The sequence below is a fragment of the Microchirus variegatus genome (assembly GCF_963457635.1).
Source record: "Microchirus variegatus genome assembly, chromosome: 17".
NCBI classification, from domain to species: Eukaryota; Metazoa; Chordata; class Actinopteri; order Pleuronectiformes; family Soleidae; genus Microchirus; species Microchirus variegatus.
In genome coordinates, this window is record NC_139818.1 from 6,217,674 (window position 1) to 6,232,324 (window position 14,651).

The following is a 14,651-nucleotide window of genomic DNA, read 5'->3' on the forward strand; positions in this document are numbered from 1 at the left end:
GTGGGACAGTGCAAAAGTGGGTGGGCCATCTTTGCCCAAAAAAGGATTTGGAACTTATTTAGAACTAAAGACAAACTGGAAAAACAATGACTATTTTACTTTGTAATATTATGCATTGCAAATGCAATGGCGGCAAAATACTGCCTATAACACGAGCTCTACCATCAGAGCTATATAAAGGCTTGTACACAATACAACAGTGTAGACATAAAAATTAATTTGTGTATCGGCGCTATTGCATGACAAAATTAAATCATTATATTGCACAAAGTGCCAGTAAACCCAAACAGCAGAAAAGTTGTTAACGTACAGTATATAGGGCCCTATGAAATCCGTTTTATTTTTTTCCAAATTCCGTTTTATTTTTTTCCAAATTCCGTTTTTTCCGTTTTAATTTTTTAGAATTCCGTTTTTTCCGTTTTATTTTTTTTATTCTGTTTTTTTTTTACCTTTTATACTTACTTTACCACCATAGAATGTGTGCTTTTTGTGTCAGTGAAAAAAATGTCCACTGAAATGCAACTTTCTTCTTGAATCCACTGACTTCTCAATTGTTCAATTGTTTTGACTTAAGTTAAATCCTAATTAAGTAAATGCCAGTGAATCTTAAAACAAGCCATGCAATGCTGGTCACATTAAAAAGTAAAATAATTAACATAAATAAAAATGTGGTAGTGCCCCCTGGTGCAGACGGATTTCTGCGCACCGCCCCTGCGCTGTACTGTTCTCCCTCTCCTGCGCCGTGCGCTTCTCCGTATCCGTCTGGATCATTTCTCTACACGCAATATTACCCCTACAACTCTACAATTAAGGGAATAACAGATGCATCAGATGAGCCGATGTCTTTAGTGAACTGTTCAAAGAGAGAGAATGTTCTCCGGTGTGAAGTGAAAGTCGCGGGGAGTTCATAAGTTTCACTTTTGCGCAGAGACTTTCCAGCATTTAACAGGCGATGTTCCACAGTTTACTCGCCGTGTTTCGCCGCCGAATTATCGGCGCATTACTAAATATAACATCTTTATTGACAATAAAAATATAACCGTAATAATCGCGTATTTGATGGTGTGACTTGAGTTTCAATCGGCACCTGGACAAGGGGACGCTCGCCGGTTACATGCGAGCGCATCGCGCTTGTTCCGCGGTTTAGAAAAAAAAGTGTATATAAAGTAAATAAACAAGCAACACGCACTGGGGGAGACCCTGGCCGGGTGAGTGTTTGTGAGGAGATGCACGGGTGGTGCCACGAATGAGCGTTCCCCGGAACATTTCTCCAGACAAACGTTCCTTCTCCTCACGATGACAGCATTTCAGTCAAATTATGTCAATTTCCGCGATATTCTGCGTTTAACATTAGATTCCGTTTTTATTGGCCAATTCCGCGATTCCGTCCGCGATTCCGTTAACACGGAAATCATAGGGCCCTAAGTATAACATAGGCCTACATCAGACAGAATTCAGTTTGGAGCCATCTGTGCCATTTGAGATTTCTTAGTTACCAAATTATTAAAAAGCCATTTAATTTTATTTATGTCACTACAGGTCTAAAAATAACTTGTTTTGAAAAAAAAAAGTATGAAAACTCGCTGTAAATCGATGCTCCCTGTGCGGTGCGTAATAACAAATCTGTGACTGCAGCGTCTTCAGTCACGTAGCGCCATAGCTCTGGCTTACCTTGGTTAATTAGGGTGATTGACATAAATGCATATGACGCATTTGTGCGGACATTAGCCTTTCTCTAATCAGAACGATCTAATGTCGCTCTGTAATGATCAATCAGACCGGGATTTGTTCCCAAAGCATGCTGGAAAGTGTAGTTCTTCATTAGAAGTGGTTTTGTTCCGGTGGAAATAACTTGTTTTGATAAACAGCAAAGGTAAGACAACATTTCTGCCTGTATTTCTTCAAAGTCAGTTGTTGTTTTGCTCTTATTTTGGGGCTGGATCCGTGAATCTTGGTCCGTAGAGTGATGGTACAGCTGGAATCTGTGGATTCTCCATTGTCCAGTCGACACATGTTTTTTTTGTTAACATAATCACGCTGACGCTCGGGTGCCGTTTTTCAATGTGTGCGCTGTAACGGTTTTTTCGCTCCTGCTGGTTTGATCCATCGGTGTTTTAACTGTGTTTCGTGAACATAAGTGTATAAGAGTTTCTGACCTTTCTGTGGGAATGCAGCATGTCTGTGTTTGTTAAAGTTAGACATGGTTTTATGACTCTTTTTGTCGCTGCGTTGGGGCAGCGTCAGTGCTGTGCAGGGATAAATCCGCACAGCGCGGATCTCCCGGCGCGTTACGCTGACCGGGAGAGAGCAACTGTGCCGGGGAACAAACATCCGGGGCTGGGCTAACCTTCTTGTGGGCTAATAACTCTGAAATGTATTTCCTTTACATGCATGTTTTTATTTTTTTTCTACAAACAAAATACATTTTTATCATACTTGGCTGGGTGGGCCAGCGAGTAAACTGGGCGGGCCAGTGCCGCCCAGGCCCATTGCTGGCTATGCGCATGCTTGGTAAGCATACTAAACCTCAAGCCAATTTCCCCAAGCACAAAAACACACCACAGTACATTTCACGAGTCAGCCGACTGCAATGACACGGTGAATACTTTCATTGCTCGCGTTAGACGAACAATGACAAACTAAGCATGTGTTTTCTAAAGAATACTTACAGTTAGTTCCACTGCAGTCTCCCCACGGACAGTTGGTCCTGCTCCCTGTTTCACGTTCAGTCTTCTGCTCAGTCCAGAATTGTACTGACCGAGGTTCACAAAACAGTCTGATGCGAAGTGGTGCGAACACACAAACACACGTTTGCTGACCTTATCCGGCACATTTTTTTCATACATAAAATATATCCACTGGACACACAAATCCTCTGATGCTGGAACTTTGTGTAAAACACTGTGCTCCGCTGTGCAGCCACTCTTCCTCCCTCGCCTGCACTCTCGTATTTCACAGGGAACAGGAGTAGCTACGGTGGAGCTGTGAAGTACTCTGCCTGGCAGGGTGCCAACATTCACGGTGAAATGTGTGTTGTGTCGTAACTTAGGCGGGAGGTTTAAACATTGCGTGTTTTATCGCCATACTTACACTAAGTGGAACCACTAAAACATGACTGAGTCTTTTTTTTCACATTTTGGGGACTGGTATGGCCCACTGAGTCCCAAATATAAGTACTAAAATGATAAAAAAAAGTTAATTTTGCACAATATGGGCCCCGCCTACAAGGACTTCATATGATTCCTTTTTCTTTTTTTTTTGAGAGAGACCCTCTTCTTTTTCTTATATTTTTATTTGTATTTTTTTTGTGAAGTGCATTTGGTCCTAGAAATGCGCTATACAAGACCGATTTATTATTATTATTACTATTATTTTTAGTATTATTAATATTATTATTAAAACCTAGTTTTTAATCACTTCTTAGCGGCCCTTTTAATCACTCAAATTTTGTAAGGTGGTTCCTAACACATTATCCTGTGGGGTGGCAAAGTCAGAAGTTATTTATTTATTTTTTAATCACTACAAGTAAATAGAATATATCTGCCTTTTCCAGCTGGGAACTGACCTTTATGTCATTTTGTAAATGGTCCAATCTATCATCACAAATTCCAGAGAGGAAATCATGATCATGTTCACACCTCACAGCACATGATATGTTATTTTTTAAATTATTTTTACACTAAAAAAACTGTAGGAGATGTTTTTGTGATCACATTGATGGTTGATGTGTAGTTTAATGATGGAGAGAGAAAGGTTGAATAAAGGTTTAAAATCAATGTAAAACACGATAGAAATACATTTTCTTGAAAAAAATCCCCTTGTGCTCGTGTGATTATGAAGATGGAGGATTGAGTGATGAAATATTGTTATGTTGTTTACAAGTGCACATGTAGTGTCTGTTTGTTCGTGCCACAATGGAAAAGGCTACACAAAGGTAACACAACAAAAAAAAAATTCTGTTTAAATCCTTCAAATGATAGTGTTTCCTTTGCATCCTTCTCTCACCCCCACTACAAGGACACACACACACACACACACACTGGAAAAGGGATACACCTATCATGTTTTGCTGTAGTTGACATGCACACACACATACACACACACTCTTCTGTACAAATAGTTATAGACTCAGAAAGTGAGAGAGCCAATGCAGTCTCCTCCGTTCCACAGAGTTAGTCTCTTCCCCGACCACCATTACCACTATTGTAAATAGCCCTCAATATGTATTTACACTGGGATTTCAGAACCCTGGAAAAAATGAGATGAGGAGAAAAGAAGCTGGAAAAATGAAGGAATGTGTTTCACATTGGTCAGACAGCAGGAACCATCAGTCCGTGTTATCTTTCTGCTAGAAATTTGTCTTGGATTGTACCTCTGGATGATGTGATACAAAAATGCTGTTGGTCTGTTCTCTGTGTCTGTGCATTCACTTTTCCTTGGTTGACTGAAGCGAGTCAAAGACACACAGAGAGATTTCAACTACATTTCTTTGACTCTCATTCTCTTTGTTTACACTTGATTTTGATGGCTTCATATTATTTTGAGCAGGACAAATTGTTGATGCTATATTTTTTACATGTTTAAGATCATTTAAACAAGTGATTGTGTCTTTTTACCATTACCTCCTGTCCTCAGATCTGTGCATTCATCTCAGTTGTGTAATACATTGATATCTAATCATTATTCGAGTACATGTTTCCCTTTAATTGTTGGGTACAATCTAATTGTTGGGTCTTCATTCAGTAATCCATGTTATCCATGTATTGAGAGCATAATGAATCTATTTCAGAGGTCAGATATGTTTCTCACATAAAATCCTTTTAGGTCATTTACTCACATTTTAAAATGCTGAGGGTTTTTTTATTTGATGTTAAGGAGATATAATGTACAACGGCGTAGAGATTACAAGTGGCAAATCTATGAGAAAAAAGTGGCAGATTTATGAGAAAGAAAAGTCGGAAAAATAGTGTTTTGTTTGTGCAGCGATATCCTTGCATCTGTCCATTGCGTTGTAGTTCCTGATGTAGAAAATCTATCACCTCATCCAAACTAGTATGGTGTTTTATTCTGACTAGGCCCAATTCATGGCAGTGTCTCTTCAAAGTCTGGATATTTATGATAATATGGTGATTCTGGGCTAAAACCACTAGTATCTGCGAAATCTGATTGCAAAGTATAATTTGATTAAATCGTCTACTGCAGACATAGTACATGGCATGTGGCAGCTTCTGTGATGATGTAGTTCCTTTAAAAACAAAATACTAGCCTATTTTTCCCGATTTTTTTCTCATAAATCTGCAACTTTTTTCTCGTAGATTTGGTACTTTAAATCTCATAAATATGCAACTTTTTTTTTCATATTTTTGCACTTTTGATCTCAGAAATCTACCCCTAGTATTACCCCCCTCTCCCAGGTCCATATTTATTTATTTTTTTCATACTTGGCCCTAAAATGTAGTGAGATTAAATTTAGTCCAGTTATTTGCCTTTCCCCCATTGTTCTCTATTGTCTTCAGTTCGCCATTTCTAATCTTTTTAATTATTTTGTCATGTTTGTGGCAGGACACAGGAGTGGGATGAGTGTCATGTGATCTGTGAATATGAGTGACAGTTATAAGTGGCGTGGAGAGGGGAGGGTGGGCTGCCAGCTCCCCTCAGGCCTAGGGGCAATCTATAATAAATGTAAATTTCAATGTAATGACAAGTTCATTAATTTATCCTTGTTGAAGTGATATGCAGTCTTCCACAACACCAAGCAACAAGCCTTGAAATTTGAAACACAAACCCACAGACAAATCACACTGCAATAGTCCACATGGGACAATATGGAACAATGAATCAAACAATATTCTTTCATAATAGGAAATGGAGCAAATAACATCCTTGACAGAAAAAAGAGAAATTGACACATGAGTGCTGCCTGCATTTCATTTGCACTGGGATGCAGGACATTACTGTCTTTTTGGAAACATTCAGGAATAGTGATTTGTCAGTTACAGCTGCCTCCATCAGTGAGTCCAAATGTGTTACTTTGTGATAGATTTACCTCAGTGACACAAAGTAACAGTGGACCAGCAACTCCTGAGTCCCTTTAAGAACATGTTCCTCTATAGGCTGTGTTGACAGCTGAGATAATACACAGTGATATTATGAGCATTAAGTGGGTTGTCTTTTAGGTTATGGATTTGATGCCAGGCTCCTTTAGTCTACATTCCAATGTGTCCCCGCATAGGCAAGACACTTAACCCCAAGTTGCTCCTTAAGGCTATACTAGCAGTGTGAAGATGGGTATGATAGATACGTGATGGAAAAGGTGCTGTACAGTGCTGGCTGTATCAATGTGTAAGTGAATGGATGTTACTGTGTGAATGGCAAAACTGTAAAGTAAAGCAACTTTGAGTGCTCATCAAGATTTGAAAAGCACTGCACGACCATTTACCATAGACCAGTGGTCACCAAGACGCTGCCTGCGAACACCTGTGCAACTTAATGGCTGCTCACGGCACAGTTCTAAAAATAGCGATGACAACATGATGAAGCGCAGCTACAATGTGCATTGAGTTACAGTTGGTTGAGGTTTTTTTGTGAGCTTTTTGTGAATAAAATCCAATATAAAGCTGCTGCTAAGGACTGAGGTTGGTCTGGCTTTTGATTATTGTGATCACTCATTGAACATGTGCGCAGATGCACATCAGTACAAAGACTTCCTCAAGGAAAAACGCTGACCATCAATGGCTCTGTACCTGTCGCGCACCACTAAAGCCAATTAATTCTGCCAAATATATATAATACAAATGCATTATTGTGACTTTGACTTTGAAAAAGATTGGTGAGCCCTGATATAGACAATATTATAGAATGACTTGGCACTGAAGAACATGTACATGTACATGTGCATGTGCGTGTGTGTGCATCTTGTTTGCTCATTAGCTTGCTATATATGTTCACTTATTGCTGCTTATTGCCATTCTTCTGTGACAGAACTTATTGAACACTCCTCTCCTTCCTTCACTCTATCTTGAGACTAAACATCCCATGATCCTTCTTCTGTCCACAGTACATCTGCTTGTCTCCTGGCAACCAGTGTCTCTCATTATGGCATGCTCAGAACTAGGCATGGGTATTACAATTTCACAATAAACCATATATGAACATTGATGATTAGCGTACCATGTACATTTGTTTATTACCACCATTTGATACTACCATTTGATACTACTTAATATAGATACTCCTTGAGTACAAGACCTCCCTTTCCTCCTGGATTTCAGGGGCTTGTTCGCAGATCTTTGCTGGCTTTGTCCTATCCCACCTATCTACTCAGGTTGAACACACATGGTCACCTGGACTGCATGAACACTCACCGACCAACTGGAGTACTCCGTACTTCCCACCCAAGACACAGAGGCTCTTGCCATGTGTTTACATACAAACATGCAGCGCATCAATGTGATCCTAGCATTCCATAACATTTTCTCACTAAAGGCCACATTATACTTCTCCGACTGCGTATGCGTTATCCGACTGCGTCACCACGGAGACGACTCGAACCTTCATACTTCTGTATCGTGGTGATCGATACGCGCTGCAATTTCCCGCCCGATCAGTAGGGGTCGCTGCGCAAGGTTGTTGTGCTTCTGGCTACAGTGAGCAATGGTGTCGAGAGAGAGAAAGACTGTTGTTGAAACAGTGGCCGTTTCTGTGTCACGGAATGCAGTTTTAAGATAATTTGAGGCGAGAAATTGGCCATTTAGAGTCTAAACATGTGCTGTGTGTGTTAAGATATGACGTATTTATAGTTTGGCAGCAACGTTGTCGGCGGGGATGAGCTCCGCCTCTGTGGACGCTCGGGTGCGCACTGTGAGCCGGCACAGAGCAGCGTTATCTCCGCCTGTTCTGAGGACCAATCGCAGCTCTTCGACAGCCTGTCAAAGAGCCTCTGCGTCGTCTCCGACTGCACAAAATATTTTTTAAGTGTCCGTCACTCCGTCAAGGGACAAAGGAGACGGCAAGAGCTGCGATTGGTCCTCAGGACAGGCCGAGATAGCGCTGCAGAGTCTCTGCGTAACCTATGCAGAGCCCTTTACGCAGGAGTATAAATTGGGCTTAAGCCACACACACTGACTTCACCTACCTGGACAAACCTCGGCTCACAGGGGGCAGAGTAGCAACTATTCTCAGAAAGGACATTAAAACAAAATCCCTCTCCATCTCTGATTCACACTCTTGAACATCTCACCTTCAAGCTGTCTAGTTCTACTGCCCTGGTCATTTCCATTATTTACCATCCCCTCCTTTTAATTTGACTTATCACACTTTTTAACCCAGCTTTGTGCCATCTCATCCTCTAGGTTCAACAGCAAAGCTCCTCAATAAACTTCAACATGTCTAGAGCTCTGATGCCTGCCTACTCACTCACTTCCACTTGCGCATCACATCACCCCTGTCCTTCAAAACCGGCACTGGCTTCCCATCCCACAACCAGTTCAAAGTCCACCTCATCACTTTCAAAGCCCTCCATAATCAGGCCTCCTCCTACCTCACCAAACTTCTCCATCCCTCCACGCCATCCCACAGCCTCCGGTCCTCAGACTCCAACCTGCTACAGCCACCACCCAGGACCAAGCACAAAACCTGGGGAGACAGAGCCTTCTCCATCGCAGCCAAGGGCTGGGCAATAATACGATAACGATATGTATCGTAATAGAGAATTCCGCGATATCAATCGTCAACTTGGTTTGGAGAAAAACAAAAAAGCGTTAGAAAAATAGACGAAGCAGGTTTGGTTGCATGAACAAACTCAGTCCCTGCCTCGTAACCAAGTTGCTTCCATGCTTGCAGCCTATAGATTGGTCAGAGCCTCTTGAATGGGAGACAAACTTATTCTACCATCTTCGTTGCTCACACTCCCTGGATTACACTCTGTACAGCACAGTCATCAACATCATCTGCCGCTACAGACGGCCCTGTTGATTGTTGTTACCGATCAATATAAAGTAGTTATATTGTGATATACTTGTCAGCCATATCGCCCAGCCCTATCGCAGCCCATCCTCCGGAACTCTTTCCTCATCCAGATCACTCCTCAAAACTCATTTCTTCATGCGTAGAATGTTTAATGGTTTAAACTTATTTGTATTTGTCTTTTGTTTGTCATTCTTGTGCTTTTTAATGTAAAAATAGCTCTGAGCCCATTCATTATTATTATTATTATTTTTTATATATATATATATTTCTTATTTTAAATTCAGTATAAAATCAATTGCACAATACCATGTTGTCATGAAACCCCAACCCCAGTCATCATTTATATCCTCTGGTAATGAATGAGCCTCTGTGAGCAATGGGGCCAATATTTTGGGGCTTACAGAGAAGTTGGAGAATATCTAAGGCCTGTTAACAGCCCACCTATCCACATGAAATATTAAAATGTATTTATTTATTTGGTTTTTGGCAAATGTCTATTAATATCTATCTGCATAAGACTGCAGATAAATGGAAACAGCCCTACAAGTAAACAAAGCCTGCTTATACGTACATGAATGATGAAACTAAATACAGAAGCCAGGAGCATGATGGTAAAAAATCTTGTCCCTTACCAAAAAATTCTGCATTCCCATTTTAGCAATTTGGCCTCATTAAAACACAACTTTTATTTGTTAGGGTTTCATGTGGGACAGCAGACACACAGCTCACTCTAGCGTAAACACATCCACACTGTTATATTTTTTGTTTTTTTTGGTACGGGGGTGTTGCTAAAAACTATTTAACGACAAATATATAGCTGTATTTTAGTCGATAAATCATATAGTAACATCTAAGATAGTTTAAACAAAGAACCTGGCTGTCAGTAAGTTTACAATTAAAAGCAAGATTTAAAGGTGAAGTAAGTAGTTTATAGTGACATCTAGAGGAGAGGCTGAAATTTACAACAACAAACTGCTCCTTTGCTCACCCCCTCCCTTCCCTGAGCGATACGGTATCCTCAGCTGGTCAAATGTCGTCCTCGTCGTCTTTCTCCGTGTCAGCAGATGAGGTTATAGTATTTATTCAGATGTATCAGTGTGTCTTTTGTATATTGCTGTAAAATATGCATGGTCCTCCATTCTAAACACGTAAAAAGATTCGCTCTCAGCCTCGTCTCGTCGCTCTCTCCAGCTGACCAGTACTTTTCCACTCTGTTTATACCTCAGACTTCCTGCTCCATCAGTGGAGGCGGGACTTCCGCTACAAGTAAAGAGACGCTTGATTTGTTCTCTCGCGTTTGTCCTTACAGGCTCTGGTAGAAACATGGCGTCTCGTTGCTAACAGTGGCTATGCAACAGCGGCCCTAACCATGTTATTTTACATGACTTTTTGAAACACTACGTAAATGAAACAAAAACTATTATACAGCGACTAGACAATGCAGGAGCACATAACATGTATAAAAAAAGTGGATTTTGGGTTATATAAACCCATAAATACTACACAGTGTCCCTTTAAATAGCGAGCAAAAGAAAATCTTCAAATTGGTCTACAGTTAAAAGGGAATTCTAGTATTTTTTGACCTGAGTCCTATGTTTGGGATGCATTCACCGATGATTGTACATCTGCTCGCTTTTCAGTTTCTCTATCCTCTCACAGCATTCTGAAATGGACTGAGGATAACTACATCCAACTTTTCTCAACATTATACTCGGCCCTAAACACCTTATAGAAAAACTCTCTGACCACATTGTCACTTTAGATGACATCACCATGTCTTCGAGTTCAACTGTGAGGAACCTTGAAGTTATTTTTGACCAGGACATGTCATTTGATTCACACATAAAACTAACTACCAGAACAGACTTCTTCCACCTGCGGAACATTATGAGAACGAGAAACATCCTGTCCTTAAAGGACGCTGGATAAGTAGTTCATGTCTTTGTCACATCTAGACTAGATTACAGTCATGCCTTATTATCAGGATGTTCCAACAAGTCTGTTTGAAAACATTCAGTTAATTCAAAATGCTGCAGTATGAGTTCTGACATGAATTACAAAGAGAGATCATATATCTGCAGTGCTAGCTTCTCTACACTGGCTCCCCGTACAGTTTGAAATTCAATTTAAAATCCTCCTCCTCACATACAAAGCACTTAATGGTCAGGCCCCTTCATACCCTTCATGAAAGACCTAGTTTTACTTTATCACCCTAACAGATCAATTAGGTCCCAACATTCATGTGGTTCCTGTGTTGCACACACACTCTATCTCTCACACTCAGGGTATGATTATGACTTCATTGTCATTAACCTTGTTCTTTCTCTCCCTAGTTTGTGTCTTTCCTTCCTTTCCCCTCTCTCTCTCTCTGAGTTGCAGGATCCAGATCCAGTTTCGAGGCTACTACTACTATTATTATTATTATTATCATACATGTCATCACCATGGCCCTGCGATGGACTGGCAAACAGGGTGTATCCCGCCCTATGTCAGCTGAATTAGGTACAGCACCCCCGCACGACCCTCCGAAGGATATAGCGGTTGCAGGATCCCGATCCAGTGTCGAGGCTACTACTACTGTTATTATTATTATCATACATGTCATCACCGTTATTATTATGCTATAATTAAAAGTCGATATCAGTATAATTTTTTATCAACAATCTCTGCTGCTGCTTATATAAATGGCACTGTAGTTCTATAAACATGTCATCACTGACTAACTGTTCTGTATAAACGTATAACTTGACACAGTTGTTTGTATGTCTGCTCCTGGTCTCTTTCGTCACTTCCATCTTGTCCTTTCTCTCCCTCCTTTCTGTCCCCCATGTTTTCTTTCACCCCAACCGGCCGATGCAGATGGCTACACATCTTTGAGTCTGGTTCTGTCAGAGATTTCTTCTTCTGTTAAAAGGGAGGTTTTTCTCTCTCCACCGATGCCTATGCTTGCTCATTATGAGATTTTTTGGGTTTCTCTGCTCTGCATGAGGTTGTCTATGTATAGTGCCTTGTAGATGTTGTATGTTAAGATTTGGCACTACACAAATGAATTTAATTTAATTTGTACAGAGAAGCAACTATGAACACCAAGACATTGAGGGTGCAGAAACAGTGCTGGCTATACACCTCTGATCAAAATGTTAAGACCAGTTGAAAAATTGCAAGAATTTACATTTTGCACTGTTGGATCTTAAGAAGGTTCTAAGTTCAAAATGCAAAAAGAAGAAATGGGAGTGAGACAAAAAAAATTAGTCAGCAATGTATTGTAAACAATCATTAAAGACCACATCTCAAAAAAACAACAACCCTAAAATAGAAATAACATTTTCAAAAAAGTACTCAGTAATGAGTAGCTGCGCCATTCTTGTTCATCACCTCAAAAATGTGCATGCCAAGGTTAATTTTTTTTCTCATCAGAGAATCAAACTTTCTTCCAACCTCAGCAGCAATGGCACGCTGCAAGAGGCCTTGCTGAAGCAGCTCAACAATCCGACCACGTTCAAAGAGAGAAAGCTTTTTTGCATTTGCCATCAGTAGGTCATGACAGTGTGGATATCTGACAGAAAATGGCACTGAATCCACATTTTGCTTTTAAAGCCTGTGGTGTTAAACTTTTGATCAGCTGATGAACAGCCTATTTATGTTTTATTGTCAAATTTTTATTTTTTTCGTCTCACTCCCATTTCTTCTTTTTACATTTTGAAGCACTACTTCTTAAGATCCAACAGTGCAAAATGTAAATTCTTGCAATTTTACAACTGGTCTTTCAATTTTGATCAGGAGTGTATTGCAGAGAGGGGAGAAACTTAGAGTATGTTATGATCAAGCTATGGTTGCTGTGCAACTACAGCTATATACAGTTTTTTTATTAGTTAAGTTCCTGGCCCTATTGTCTTCCACTGTGTGTCCATTGTGATGTCTCAATGAAATGCAAAAAGTTAGTTATGTTTTTACAAAATGATCTTCGGCCTATTTTTCGTTTGAAAGGTATAGTATTAATTGTGTCCTTCTATTAGTCTGAACAAAGTCTATTGAAAGATGATACTGACAGCAGATGTTATTGTCTTCATAGTTGAAGACAATTAACTCAATATTGTAATCTGAAGAACAAACTTAAAGAAGGAGCAAGGACTGGAAGGACAAACAAAAAAGGACTGTATGTCACCACCACATGAAGATGAAGATGATTTTCAAATTGACAAAACCCCTTAGAAAAAACATTAGAAAAATAAGTAATTACTTCTTAAATATGAGCAGGCTATTTCCAATAAATTAAATTCAGTCTACCTTAAAGGTGCGTTATGTAATAACTCTAAAGCAACTGGCCGTAAAATCCTCCTAATATGTCACAGAGACTCAGGAATAATGTTCATATAACAAACTGAACTCACCAACAACAACAGTACAGACAAAATATTCGCATTAAAAAATCTTTTTCCTTGGTATAAATGTCAAATACGCCACGTTAAAATTTGCAGCAAAGCGAGGGTCTAGGACATGCTTTTGAACGATGTTAAATCGGGAGTGTCGTAACTGTTTTTGGCCACATTCTTAAATATGGCACCTTTAAACTCAAATTGGCTAAAATACGAATGCTTGAGTATACTCAAATCGAAAGATTTTGCTGCAGAGGCAAGTTTTGTATCTTATAACAACTTATTTGTCATTTAAATTTGCTATGAAGTCTATTAGACAGCTGTGAAATCTCACACGAAACATTGTAAATAGGTTGACTTAGCACTGTTAGCACAGTGTTCTCTCACAGCAAGAAGGTTATAGATGATGTGATACACCTAAGATGACATGGTGTCAAGAAACCAATTTGCAGAGGCACTCAATGCCCATTGACAGCTGATAGTAAGAGATAAGAGTGGACACATGCATTTGTCTGTTCACACATGGCTTTGGAATATGTCCTGAATTGTGATCTGTATGCAAATTCATGTTTGTGTGCGTGTTGCGTTACTTTCAAAGCAAATCAGTGGGAAGGTGCAGAAGGTCAGAGGAAATCAGTTGAGGAGGTTAGTAGAGATGTGTGTCTCCCAAACGTGGTTTGAGCGTGAACAGATTAATTCACACCTGTACAGTCCATTTGTGATCAAAACACAGGATGGACGTCAATACCAGGTTTGAACAGGTTCTGTTTTACACAAATTAAATAAACCTTTGCTAAACTTTTCACAGAATTGACTGTCAGGACAGCAGCTGGAATAAAAACTGGCAGTGCTTTTGTTCCATGTGGCAAATGAAAGCAGATGGATTGTAACTCAGGCTTAGGCCGAATTAACTTAGCTTGGTATGCATGGCATCTAAACTCAGATGAATTAGGTCAAATTCTTTAGGAGATTTGTCTACACTTAAATGCAATTGGAACCGATACATTAAACAATCAATTCTGTGTAATATACTCAAGATGTTAATTAAAGTTATCTTTTCAAGTCAAGATCACAACAAAAGAAGGAAACTTGCAATATGAAGATGCAACAGAAGAAAACAACAACAACCAGAATATGTTAATATAAAACAATAATAACTGAATAATGACCATGGCAGAGAAGTGGACAACAACGCTGGGAGCAACTCATGTTTTTTTGTTTTTTTTGCTGAACAAAACATATCAAAAAAAGACTTACTTCTTACGCTGATTTTCCTTCCGGTCAGCAGAGCCCAGACTCTGTCAGCAA

The 14,651-nt window shown here is 39.8% G+C and overlaps 1 protein-coding gene across 1 annotated transcript in view; it reads right to left on the reverse strand.

Annotated features, from left to right (window-relative positions):
• The window catches only part of ankfn1b (ankyrin repeat and fibronectin type III domain containing 1b), a gene marked incomplete at both ends in the record, with an annotated part of 169,586 nt that overhangs the window by 55,054 nt on the left and 99,881 nt on the right, over positions 1-14,651 (reverse strand). The window contains one exon of the mRNA XM_083903447.1: positions 14,601-14,641. Coding sequence (XP_083759573.1) covers positions 14,601-14,641 — 41 coding nt within the window. The remainder of the gene's footprint in view (positions 1-14,600; positions 14,642-14,651) is intronic.